The following is a 14,290-nucleotide window of genomic DNA, read 5'->3' on the forward strand; positions in this document are numbered from 1 at the left end:
GTATCTCTTGATCTCTATCAATCTTGATCCAAAGTTAGCTTTTATTTTAGTAGTGATTAAGCAAAAAAATAAAAAAACTGACGAGCAATGTTAATGGTAAACCGGTGCTTCAAACCGTATATTGCCTACCTAAAACGATAAAAAAAAAAATGCAAGTTTGCAACCAAATATAAAAGAGCATCATAATATAATACAACTAAATGAAAGTTTGAATTTCAGTACCATAAATATAAGTAGTAGTATATTTTAATTAAATTTACGCAAAACACTCAGGCACGTGTGCATGAACAATTGAACATGGAATAGCAGAGTAAGGAACCGAGTTGCATTTTATTTTAGTAGTGATTTTCAGTCACCAAGGACTCCGATGTACCTTAAGGGCACCACACAGATAAAAGACTGTAACTAACACTGTAACACATACAAGACGCTATGAAGGAGACTGGAAATCAAGAAACACAACATAGGGCATTACAGTTCATCATTGATAACAAAGATGAAAGAAGGATCTTGTGAGAAACAAGTAAAGTATATACCACTATCCACATTAACCTTCAAAACCAATATAGCCACCCCACCCAACTTGTAACATTAACATACACACTAACCTGCAAATCATCATCATAGTTGACTCGGCCGCCTCTTCCCTGCATCTGTCCTCATTCTCTTAACAGGGTTTGCCCAACCAACATTAGCTTGTTGACCAACCAGTTGTTGACTTTGACCTACCCCTCTACTTTGACCCTGAACCGGGCTCCTAATCCCCCGAGCAATCGGCGAAACAGGACCACCCAACCCTCCACCATTCCCAGGTCTCACCACCCCAGACTTCTCTCTATCCTTCCTCTTCTTTTTACATATAACAAGCTCACCTGGATGGGTCAACACTCTAGGACCAGGTTCTTCCAGACTATGGGCTGGGGCTGGGGCTGCACCCCTACCGAACCGTGTCTCTCTACTCGGGATGGAGTTGGACCCACGTGGAACCGGCCTCGGGGGTAGACTCGGTTCGGGCTCGACTTCCATCATTGGTTTTGGTCGCTTGATTTGACCAATGGGTGGCAGCATCCCTCTTGGAGATGAGGAAGAAGCCATGGACCCAGAGAAACTCAGTGCACTCCTGGCTTCTCGGAAATCCGTATCCGGAAATGCAATCTTCATTATATCGAAAAACAAATCATGCACTTTCCTTGCTTCAGATCTCACCTGTTTTATCATAATTAATACAATCAAAATCGGTCAAACCGGTTAAGGCTTCATACATGATACATACCTCATGGGAAAATCCGAAATACTGCATTCCGCCTTTTAACATAAGCTGTACATCAGCTATCAAATCCATAACTCCATTATAGTCCAATCGATCAACACGAAGCTCAATCTTTCGTAAATCAAGAAGATTGTTTCCGGCGCTGCCACCAGGACTTCCGGTTCTCTTCCACAAATCAGTTAGCAACGGAATAATTTGCTGCCCTTCCTTGTCAATTCTCCTCTGGATCTTTGTGATCACATTTTTACACTGCAAACCAAGATAGTCAGTCTCAGTCATCAGTCAACACTCAACATAACATATTTGACCAAGATCATTGTTAAATGTAAATGTAATACTAATACATATACATACCCTTCTCTGGATAGCCTCAGTCATGATGGGTCCACTTCCATTCTTTACTTTCACTTCCGAGAGTGAGTGTGAGTGCTCAGCATCTGAAGGTGTAGATATGGGATTTGGTCTGGTTGGTTTCCCTGGAACATGAAGACTGGCCTTGTTTGGGATTTTCCGGTTAGCCGGAGGAGTTCGTTTGGCCTTCAATGAGGTTGCGGGGTTGCTATGATGATGATGATCATTCTTGTAAGTATTTTTCTCTTGAACCATTTTTTGTTCAGGCTGAGTGTTATGCATCTGAGTCTTCCCAATGCCATGTAGTCTACGGTCAGCTTGAAAGGAGTCAACACGAAGGAGAGAATCCACAGCAAGCCTTGGTCGAACTCGAATACTACGCTTCCGTTTTATCTTCGGTTGTAACACCTGTTCATCTTCATTTTCCTCGCGATCATGGTTCAAACTACCAGATTGTTGAACTTCCATATGCGATTCTCCAGACATGGCAATCTCCCCTTCTTCAAGATCATCATGCTGATTGTTGCAATTTTTGCATATACAAAAAACAAAAAAGTTAGATACTATGTAAGTAGCATGGTTTTCTTTCTTTTTAAGTTGTTGATAAAATAGGCATACATACCAATCTTTTGGAACGAGGACCTGGCCGGGATTCTAATGCAGAAAGTGAACCGAATTTCTGAGAAGAAATAGAAGGCACTGGTACCGGGATGACTCGTCTGCTACCTGAAGATGATCCAGAAGAACCAGATCCTTGCAACCTATGATTGTGTCTAGTACTAGGAAGATACATGTCATCTTGCGTGGTGGGTCCCGGTCCCTCATTATTGACAGGTGTTTCATCATCTTCTTCAGAATCACCCCCGTTAACAATCTCTTCAGATGTAGCTTCAGAGAACTCCTCTATGTCATCATCTAGTTCAGCATAATTCTTCTTTCCTTTATATCTTCCCCTTCTTTTTTCATTAACATCCACCATATCACTTGGTTCCACACCGATATTATCTGTGTACAAAATGTTTTTAGGTGGTTTTTTAGACATACGCGCAACTGTAGCATTCACTTCCCGTGTACTGGCACGAAGCCATTTAGGTACTTGATCGTACCGGGTCATCTCTTCAGCCCAATCGAATTCCTCATCCATTTGATCAAAAAGCTCAACTTCCTCTTCACTTCTAGCAATCATTCGGTTGACTTCTTGTAAAGAGGGGACATCGTGTACAGTTTCTTGATACCTCTCTTCATCTTTCAACAGTGACTCCAAGGTTGACCGTCTTTCTTCGTGTGTTGTTCTCTGGTCAAACCTTCCAGCATTGATGACTTCATCAGCCATATCGATTTTGTATTGTTGAATATTGTTTCTTATGAGACTCTCGATCGATCCGATGTATCGGTCTTTACCCGCCAGGTCATCGTCCGAGTCGACACTACCTCCGTTTCTGAAGTTATCTTCCTTTTGATGACTCGAGACTTTATCAACCACAGCTTCCATGTAGATAACTTTGACTTCCCGCGTTTGACCAATACGGTGGGCCCTAGCAACCGCTTGTTCTTCGTTTTTAGGGTTTGGGTCAGGGTCGTATATGATCACTGTGTCGGCTGTTTGAAGATTTAGACCACGTCCAGCTGCACGAATGCTCAGCAGAAAAATGAAACAATCTGTATCGGGGCTATTAAAGTCAACAATTGCTGACTCGCGGTCTTCCAAGCTTGTTGTACCATCGATTCTTCTGTAGACAAGTCTACGCCACTGTAAATATTCCTCCAAAATATCTAGAAGCTTTGTCATTGTGCTGAAAAGAAGTACTCGGTGCCCTGTTCTTTGAAGCTTTATCAGGATTCTATCAAGCACCCATAATTTGCCACATGATCTCACAAGGAAATCCTTGGAGAAATCGTTGAAATATGGGTAGTTAAGTAGAGGATGGTTGCAGGTTTTTCTGAGCTCCATGCATCTGTTGTTTAATGGCTTGAATGTTTTAGCTTGGTACATTGAACTCTTTTGAACCTTTCGTTTCTCGTCTTCCGGGTCAACCCGGATAGTACCCGTGGCCTTTATCCAATCGTATACTGCACCTTGGATAGCCGACATTTTACATCGTAACTTGATTGAGATCTGTGATGTGATGTGATGAATTGTTATTTTTAAATTATGCCAAACAGCAAAGAGAAAACTTGGTGGTGTTTTTATGAGAATGAAATGAAAGATTTACCTTTGGAGGAAGTGAGCCTTCTACATCTTCTACACGGCGCCTGAGCATGAAAGGCTCCAAGATTTGATGAAGTCGATGGATAATGATGACTTTTTTCTCGGTTTCCAACCAATCATCTTCATTGTGGGCGACTTCTTTTTGAAAGGGCTGTGAGAACCAATCATGAAAAGCTTTCTTATTGTCGAATACTTCAGGGAGTAATAGATTCAATAATGACCACAGCTCTTTAAGATCATTCTGCAAGAGAGGAAAAAGTACAGCACTTATTAAATTATACCATATTATGGTCAAACTATGAATGTTGACCAGACAGAGACTTAACATTAACAGATTACAGACCTGTAAGGGGGTGCCTGTGAGGAGAAGGCGCCTCTGGCAGCGGTATTTGTCAAGGTCACGAGCCAAAACGGATTCTCTATCTTTCATTCTTTGTGCTTCATCGATGATTATGTACTTCCAGTCAACTCTTGCGAGTTTTGCACGGTCAAACATGATGAATTCATAGGTTGTCACAAGGACATTGAATTTCATAGCACAAACCTCCTGAAAGCAAAAGAATATGTAAATTAAAGAATTTGAAATGGGAAAAAGAAGAGAAGCTGTGAAATCTTACTTGAGAGAATAATTTTGATCGTTGATCTTTGTTACCCACATAGTAAATGCAGGACACATTTGGCAACCAAGTATGTAACTCACTCTGTACAGAAAAATCAAGGTTATACAAGAACCAAAGAAAAAAATTATTAACAGGAAGGAACTTAATCAAGTGAGTGAAGCAACCTTCCAGTTAACAAGAACAGCATTTGGAACAATTATAAGATGTGGGCCATAATTGCTTTTGAACTCCATCAGATAAGCAATCAAAGCCATAACTTGTACAGTTTTCCCAAGACCCATTTCATCTGCCAATATGCCATTCAACTTATTGTTATACAATGAAAGCATCCACTGCAGTCCAACCTGGAAGGAAAACCAATAAATCAATTATAGTTTTAGATAAAAGGAGAGCATAAATCTATCTTCTACTGCATCTAATGAAACATAAAAGGGACATACAAGTTGATAGTCACGTAAAGTTCCTTTCCGCAGCATTGAGGGTTGTCGTATGACCCTTTCACTCACAGCATGTGCAAGAGTATAATATCTGTTGACAACAACAACAAGAAGAAGAAGAAGCAAAAGAGTTACAAAGACCATCTTATAAAGTTCAAATTAATCATCTAGCAATAAAATCAATAGAAGCTTACTTGCTGACAGAAGAACTATCCTGAGGTGCATTCATTTCAGAGAAACGATTTCTTATTAAAACTTCTTCTCTCGCACAAGATGCTGCAGCTCTCACTTCTTCTTCAGATAAACCCTTTGTTTTTCAACAAATTCACAATCATAAGTTATATATGAGATGAAAAACCGTAAACACAAAAGTAGAAAATACCTGAGCTCTTGCAGCTACAGATGCAGCATTTGCAGCCTCATCTACTTCTTGTTGGTTCTTGGCAGCTGTAATTTTGCCTCCAAGTTTATTTAGATAATCTTCTGTCTGAGACAAAAACGAGGAAAGAACCTCGTATCTCTCAGCAGCTTCACCCGGGACACTAGTTTGTTGTTCCATAAGAATCTCCCTATATCTCTCCACATCGTTATTTTTCAAAGCCTCCATTCTTTTACTCCTATCATCATCTCTATTCTTTGAGAACTCCCTCAACATCTTCTCATGGTACTTAGCAACACCCCTGTTTCTAGAAGTCCGTGCATCACGGATGGCCCAGTGAGATTCTAGAAGCTTCTTACGCCATTGGAAGATTGATTTCAATTGTTTTTCCCTAATCGCCCTCTGGGCAGCTTGCACTTGTCTGTTGAGCTCCATACGTTGTCGCTCACATAGTCTAACAAATTTCCTATAGGGTCTATCTGGCATAGCCATTATTTCTTGTTGCTGCTGATCAACTTCATCTCTTACACGTGCTTGTACGTCTTGCAGTCTGAGTTTCTTTTCCTCAATTTGTAACCTCAAAACAAGATCTGGCCTTATCCTTTTTCTCTCTAGATTCAAATCCAGCAAACCGTTAATCTTCTTTAAATTCTCATCTCTCCTTTTGTTAACCACTTCAGTACCTTCCTCAAGAAAAAGATCTTTCACATCATATGCTAGAGATAGATTGTTATTGTTGTTGAGCATCATACTTGATCCAAAAGAATCGTGTTTCCGAGTGAAGAAAGGAAAGTCAAACAGTGGACCATGGTACTTTCTGGAAGGGCCCGGATCTTTTGTTTGAGGTAAGTTCCCTGGTTGTGAAGTCAATCTAGATTGGACAGTTTCAGGGACAACATCAGATCCTGATGCAACTGCCTTACCCTTGTCTGTTACACCCTCATTTACCTCATGTTCCTGTTTAGGAGGAAATGCAGTAATTCTCTGTTCTTCTTTTGCAGGGGGAGGAACTGATGGAGTTTCCTTTATTATAGGTGTGGCTTGTGCATTAGCTGTTGCTTTATCCTCATACGCTTCTCTTTTCAAGGTGTTCATTCCAGCAGACATAGTCACAGCTTGAAGATCCTTGTTATTGGACTCCACAGGGCTTCTAACTGAAGCTCTATCATGGTTAGCTACTACAGCAGGGGAAGCCACTTGTTGCAACTGTACTTCAAGGGGAGGTGGGGCAATAGCTTGTACTAGTTCACGAGGCAGAGTTCTATCTCCTTTCTGCCATCAAGTCAAATCCATAAGTCCACCAAAAAAAAGAGAGAATTGTACCCAAAAAAAGTAGCCTGAGGGGTTATTTCTTTTCTTTTTTTTTTTTTATCATTAAGCCCATATGGATAAAGTGGTTGAATGGGTAATGGTGTATGTCTGAATAAAGTGTCGTACTGAATGAACCGTCGGAAAATGAGTAAATGAACATTTTACCCTTCTGTATGGAAATGATGGTAAATAACAGATGACTTTATTTAAGAACAGTTATAAATCAGAGTTTACTTTCTATAAATAACAATACAGATGAAAATATATTAAATTACAATAAGATTAGCAGCTTAGATTGATCATGAAATTTAATCATAAATACGATTAATAGTAGTTTTAACCGGACATAGTAGTTAAGAATTGTTTTGATTGTGAATAAATTTCAGCTCTAACAAATATGTTGACCTAAGAAGGTTTTACACTAGTTTTGATCTTAAGAAGCTATTAGACTTCAGTTTTCTAAGATGATTATAAGAAAAATATCGTTAAAATAAATTTTTTATTTAAGTAAAATGATTTTTGAGGTTGTAAGTGTTTGAAATGTTCGAATACGTAAATGAAAATGGTCTAAAAATTCAAATTCAAAAAACCATTAAGCAAAGCTTTTTCAGATCAAAACTAATGTAAAACATTCTTAGGTCGCCATGAAGGGAGAACATGAGAGGAGTTGTCTGGAGAAAAAAAAAAAAAAAAAAAGGGGGGGGGGGGGGGGGGGGGGGGGGGGGGGGGGGGGGTAAATAGGTAAACAAGTAGTGCCCAAATACATTAAACCAAGTTTTTTGCTTAACCCAGTAAGCTATTCTGTCCGAATTAAGTCAAAAAACAACAGTGATATAAATATTTGTCCATATTACGTGCTTAGCCCATTAAGCTCGTTAAGTCGGAAAGAAATAACCCCTGAGATGATAAAAGAAAAATATATTTAAAAAAAAAAAAAAAAACAAGTTCTGCAAACCTTTATACGCCTGAAAGCCAGAATCTGGGCTTTGAGAACATGTAGTTGCTGCTTTGTAAAGCCTGGGTGTGGTTGGCCTTGTGGTGTTTGTTGTTTCTGAGATGTTAAAGGGTTTTCCAATCCAACACCATTAGCTGAAGCTGCAGGAGGCTGTGGAGAAGACCTATTATTCATCTGCTGCCTAGCATGCTGTAACTGCAACAGATGATCTGGACCCAGGCTCATGTTAGCAGGTGACTGTGGGGGAGGCATAGAAGACACTCCACTACCAATACCATTATTGGTGGGTTGCCTAGGTGGCAACTGGTTCATGTTCTCCCTCCCATGAATGGGGAATTGCTGACCCTGACCTTGACTTGCATTTGAGTTTGAACCCAGATGACCAGGTGACATTGTCTGCCTTGCTTTTGTAGACCCTGAATGCCCAGACACATCACTACGGGGAGAATTTTCGTTTGTCAGTTGTGGAGAGGCGACCTGTTGTTTTGACATCGAGACCTGTGGGCTCATGTTGCTTTCGTTGACTTTTTGTTGACCAAGCATCTTAGACTGCATGAGTGGCATTAGTTGCGCCATCAGATTAGCATTTTGAGGAAGTGAAAGATCAATGTTACGTTCAAGAGCCATAGCCTGCATTGCCTGCAGTTGAGCAGCCATTGACATCTGGTTGTTTCCCATAGTATGGACACCCTGTTGAGCTTGTGGAGTTTGCATAGGTCTTATATTATTATTCCCTAGGGATGTGGGAATGGCAAAATGTTTCTGATTCTGATTTTGACTTTGACTTTGGTCAGAAACTGTCTGGTGGCCTTCCTCCATTGGCTGCTTCCCTCCTAGGCCAAAATGGTCAGGTGGTTTCCCCATCATTCCCATTTTCATTTGCTGCTGGGCTTGCATGACAGGAGATGACTTCTGTTGGGCCTGTTGGGCCTGTTGAGCATGGAGGGCATATTGCATGTAAGCCTGCTGCATTGGATTCATCATGTGTTGATCAAAACCCTGTCTCATATTCTGTCCTTCCTCTTGCCCATGCTGCTGAGCTACACGTTGCATTTGCATAGAGCCAGAACCCGAGGCAGCACCACCTCCTAATACTCCTCCTTGCCGAATTCCAGATTGATAGGCTAATAAAGCTTCTCTCCCATCCGGGTTTCGAAGTAACTGTTGTTGCAAAGACTGCATAAACAATGTACACATACATCAAAACCATCTGGATTAACTCTTCGCAGAGCAGTAACATAAAAGTACTCAAAAAAAGTTAAAAAGTTAGTGGCGAAGTCAGATTAATAGGACACATTTGTCCACGGGTGCATTTCAAAATCTTTTTCTTGGGAGTAGAAAGAAATTGCAGATTGTTTACAGACCTAACTCTAGCTCATTTAACTTAAGAAATCAAGTTGACAAGACACTTTAAGTGAGTACAGTAAGATACCACAACAACTTTTAACATAGTTAAATATTATACTTCCAAGACTGATTACCTCGTTCCAGCTATAAACAGAGAAGCAGAGTTAATATGGTTGAAACATAGACTATAGGTTTGTTCAAATATAGTATCACAGCTGAACAAAGTTAGTATCTTCTGTGGCTAATTTGGTAGAAGATGATGACTAGATCAGTTCTATTAACAATTTGAACAGAGAATGATGACTGTGTGCCAAAATTTACTTGAGCTGATCTAAAGAATCTTCCAACTGAGTGTTCATTCAGTAGCTAATATCAGTGATCAAATCAGAAAAAAACCCTAACCTGTCTTTGCTGTTGATGCTGCTGCTTCATCGGATCAAAACCCAAATGGGGCGCGGACACTGCTGAAGATGAAGAAGACGGCGATGCAGATGAGGACGGTGGTCCGGGCACCATGTTTCGCCCATGGCCACCCCCTCCCTGCTGAGCCCCACCACCAGATTGCATGCAAAAATTGTACGATATCTTCTATGAGTAAAAAGGAAAAAATAAATTGCAAAACATAAAAATCGAAACACCGTAATTAATCCAAATCCTTCCAAATTAACGCTGTCGTTTAACCCCTAACGATCACTCAAGTCTCAACGGCCACTTTCCCTCTCTAAAATACTAAAATTTTCCTTTCCCGAAAAAGAGAGAAAAAATCGACAATTTGGCAGAATTTCAGAAATTGTTTTTTTCGCACGAATCAGATCGTGTGGGCCACTAGTGCGATGGATCTTGAAGACGGCGAGCCACCGAAGTTACCGGAAGAATCATCTGATTTGCGCGCAGGCTCTCTTTCTCTCTCACCTAGTGGTGTGTGGAGATTTCACGCCCAATTTCATCAGTCAAACCCTAGAACTGTCTAATTTTTACCCCATTTATTTCTAATGGTTTGCGTGTAGGAGGAATATATTGCTCTGAGCTCTCTTTTTTAGATGGTCCCACAATATTTGGTTAACCAAGGTTGGGGTTCCGTAAACTCTAGTTAATTTGGCTGGGTCCCATCAATTACTATACTTTTTCTTGTCTTAAATTTGCTGGCTCGAATACTTTTATCATGGTTTTTCATTTTTTTCGTCTTTTTAGCCTTATAATTATTGTTTTTATGTATTTTTAATTTACTTATCCCAAACCTAATGCATATTTATAACTATTGATTTTTAATATTTATCATTATCTTCCTATTTAATATATTTTATTTATTCTATTAACTTTATTTTCGTGATTTAAAATATATCTATAATTTTTTGACCCTTCATTTAAGATGTCTTTTATTATAAATAAAAAAGTTAATCATTGATAAGATTTTTTTTAAGATATTTTTTAAAAAAAAAAAATCAGAGTTATCTATGATTTTACTTTTTCCAATTTATTTTTGCAGGATTTTACTTATACAAGCTTTTTTCGTAAACGTTTTATATATTATTTCATAAATCTCATAAATCTTTTAGAGGAAAAAAAAAAACTTAACTTTTTATATAATCACTTTAAGCATTTTTAACCCTTTTTAAAATTATTTTAAATCATTTTTTAATTATTTTATATTTGAAACGTTGTAAAAAAATATGTGCAAAAGGTAAACTTAAGTTGTAAAAGACATTTTGGAACTTTTAAACATTTTTTAAAAAACTTGTAAGAAATCATCCATTTTAAATATCTTTATTTATGTGACAAACTTTTTAAATACTGTAGTTACGTTTTTACAAGGTTGTAAAAAAAATTAAAATGATATAGTTTAAAAATAATTATAAAATTATTTATAAATATTGTGTAAAAATAAAATAAAAAAATTGTATAAAAATGTTTATAAAGTTATAAAAAAGTTTAAAAAGATTGTAAAAAAGTTTTAAAAAATATAAAAAGTATTTAAATAATTTGTAAAAAAACTCCTTGTGACTTAAAAAAATTAATAATAAATAATTATGAATAAGAAATAAAGTAATATTAATTATTATTTAAGAATAAACAAGTAATTGTTAGTTAATTACTAATGTTGTTTTTTTTTAAAAGTAATCATTATGATGTTTATTTAATAAATTATAAAAAAGTGGTGTTTGTTTAGCTGACCTTATATTCATTATTTCAATTAAGACGAGTTAATTTATATTTTAAAACCAATATAATTGAAATCTTGTTGTAACTTTAACTTCTAAATACTTATTTGTGAGCATTTCAGTAATATCCTATATATATATATATATATATATATATATATATATATATATATATATATATATATATATATATATATATATATATATATATATATATATATATATATATATATATATATATATATATATATATATATATATATATATTATATTTTGATAATGAGTTCGAAATATAACTTTTAGTATTTCTTTTATATAAAGAAAAAGAGATAATGCAACAATGAGAAAAGATAAGCATTTAAAATACGTGATGGTATAAGAATCATCTAAAATATGATTTATTTTTTTTTAAATTAGTTTAAATAATTTGTACCTAATAAGTAGTTGGTGTGTCGTGGATTGTTTAGCAGATAAAACAAAATAAAACATGGCAAGTTTATTAGTATTTTGTAAGGTCTAACTAATGGAGACCAAATCGTATCGGATATGTTTAGTGCGGAGCATTTAGAAGTGATCGGGAGCTTCTATATTTTAGCTTTTAATAAAACGTTCTAGTTTAAATAAAAAAAATTGTTTGACATTACGAGCATTTAGTTTTTACTTTATACAACACGTTTTAAATCTACAAGTTACTTTATTTAGCGTTTAACAAAATGCTACTAAGTTGTTGAAATCGATTTCCATAATCACCCTTAAAATATATATATATATATATATATATATATATATATATATATATATATATATATATATATATATATATATATTAAAACAATTGTCCTTAATGTAATTTTACATATTTCAAAAGTTGTCACCTACTTCTTATTAAACGATTGTCCATAATTGCCCTTAAAAGGGCAATCTAACAAAAACAAATGTGTGTCTTTAGGGGCTCAGTAATTGTAAGAAACTAAGAATTCATTCATGCAATTTATCATAAAAATAATGAATTAATTATAATATAAAATATGAAGATACTAGAGTATTATTATTTTTTAAATAAGTTATGGACCTCCTTCATCTAAACTCCTAGGAATGACAAGTTAGGTGGGGTATATAAAGTTAGGTTGGAGAGAATGGTTCAACATGTCTTATAGGTATTCAATGGTCTTGTTAGATTTTAGGTCATAAGAATATCAATGTACTTGGATATTTTCTAGAATCGTGATTATAATCACTATCAAAATTTTGTGATTTCGCCCCTATAGCATGGGTTATCACGAAATTAGATTTTTAATAATCTAAGAATGACAGTGTATAAGTCAGGACACTTTTAAATGTGAAACACAAAAAGCACCTTTTGTTTTGTGTTTGATGAGATAGATAAATTCTTATGATCAATTTGTATACATGAGAGTTCAACCTTTTCCTAGAACATTTACATTCCATTTATACAAGGAAAAAAGTGGTTAAAATTTGATTACGCCATAATTGTAACACCCGATTTGTCAGGTAAAACCCTTAGTAATTATTTCAATATTTCCTTGGACCCTAGTACGTTGGGCGTATAAAAGGTACATCGGGCGTACTAGTGAGCGTACATGACTTGGGACATTCCCCAGGTATGTTGGGCATAACCATGCGTACGCAGGGCGGATGTGAGTCAGGAGCAAACCCTATTTTTTAGGGGTTGCACCCTATTTAACCCAAGTCCTTCACCTTATCAGCAACCGTTTCCTTTTTGAGCTAACCTCGAAACCCTCATCCATTTTCTAAAGAAACTGACATTGTGTATGTGGTGTATCTTGAAGAATGAGAAGACTACTGAAGAAGCATTCGACAAGAGGAAGCTTGTAAATCATGAGGTTATTCACCCTTTATAGCTTCTTGAAGGTATAAAGTTCCTATCTTGATGATTCATCTCTTAGTTCAAGGTAATTAGGGTTTTGGGTTATTTTTGGTCCCTTAAAGTGTTTATTGAGAGTATAAGCTACTCCAGAAGGTTATGATGATAGATCTTAGTGTTTCTGATGTCCCTTGATCATAAAAAGGGTGTCTTGATGGTTTAAGCCCAACCATGCAACGGGTTGAGGGTTGTTTTCATGACGTTATTATGTTAAAATCCAAGATTTGACCTTTTAAGTTGTGCAAAAGCACAAAGTTTGCAATTTTATGGCTTAATACTTTTTAATAAGCTTAGATCTAAAGTTGCACCTTAGGTCTTAACTAATCAATACCTTAAAATAATAAATTAGCTAGTCGGGGCGTGCGTCGAGCGTATGCAGATGTACGTTGAGCGTATACGCCTGGAATCCCGATCTGTTAAAGCATCTGAATACGTCGGGCGTACTGAGGGTACGCTTAGTGTACTCATGAAAGAGGGTTTTTGGTCTTTCAGTTTCGGGTCATATTAGGTTTTAGGGTTTTGGGCCCTTGTTGGAGTGTAAGTTTTTCTCTTTTGGGCCTTTTATGAATTTGGGCCCATATTGGGCTTAGAATGCCTTTTTGGACTTTTGAGCTAGTTTGGATTTGGGCCTTGGTATGTTAGCCCCAATAAGGGAAGGGTAAAGCAACCTTTTACCCTTAAAACCGAGAGTTAGGGTATGGACTTTCGGGTTAGGTTATTGACCTGATTTCTAATTAGGGCTTTATTATTTGCGATTTAGTGAGAGGATTCCGCGATTTAGCAACTCGAGTGTGATTTAATATCTTCAGTCTAAGGTGAGTTTCCTTCACTATACTCCTTGGCCGAAGTCACCAATGTCGGCCCATTAGATCATGTTTAGAAATTAATGCTTGTCTTTATGATAAATTTCCGCTATGTTTTGCATGTGCTTGTTGTCTCTATGACTCTTGTTGTTATGATTGTATGCTAGTTGTAGGGGTAAAATAGACCCGATACCGGTTGAAAGAGATCGAAAGGGATGAAATAGACCCGTACTGATTGAAAGAGACTGAAGGGGATGAAATAGACCCGTACCGGTTGAAAGAGACCGAAGGGGGTGAAATATACCCAATATCGGTTGAAAGAGACCGAAGGGGTTAAAATAGACCAAGTTATGTTTTGACTGTTATGTATGTATTATATGGGGTATTTTGGGGAAGCTCACTAAGCTTTGTGCTTACAGTTTTCAGTTTGTGTTTCAGGTAATTCCAGATCGAAAGGGAAGGACCCGGCTTGATCGCACCGCATCCGCACATGTTTTTCCACATTATGTGATTTTGGGATTTGTACTCTGATGTTTTTATTTT

General features: G+C 36.9%; 1 protein-coding gene across 1 annotated transcript; it reads right to left on the bottom strand.

Moving 5' to 3' along the window:
* Positions 1–311: 311 nt before the first annotated feature.
* On the bottom strand, positions 312–9,856 carry LOC145041703 (chromatin remodeling ATPase BRAHMA-like). Its single transcript, XM_078989855.1, has 13 exons — positions 9,282–9,856; positions 7,533–8,708; positions 5,270–6,538; positions 5,082–5,194; positions 4,891–4,978; positions 4,615–4,794; positions 4,448–4,531; positions 4,174–4,377; positions 3,835–4,071; positions 2,244–3,737; positions 1,625–2,137; positions 1,274–1,519; positions 312–1,206 (listed from the first exon to the last, which is right to left on the bottom strand). Exons 1-13 carry the CDS (start codon positions 9,444–9,446, stop codon positions 622–624), a joined length of 6,354 nt encoding a protein of 2,117 aa, XP_078845981.1. The 5' UTR covers positions 9,447–9,856; the 3' UTR covers positions 312–621.
* Between the last annotated feature and the right edge of the window lie 4,434 nt (positions 9,857–14,290).

The sequence above is a fragment of the Lactuca saligna genome, chromosome 4, assembly GCF_052625555.1.
Source record: "Lactuca saligna cultivar CGN05327 chromosome 4, ASM5262555v1, whole genome shotgun sequence".
In the NCBI taxonomy this organism is placed as follows: domain Eukaryota; kingdom Viridiplantae; phylum Streptophyta; class Magnoliopsida; order Asterales; family Asteraceae; genus Lactuca; species Lactuca saligna.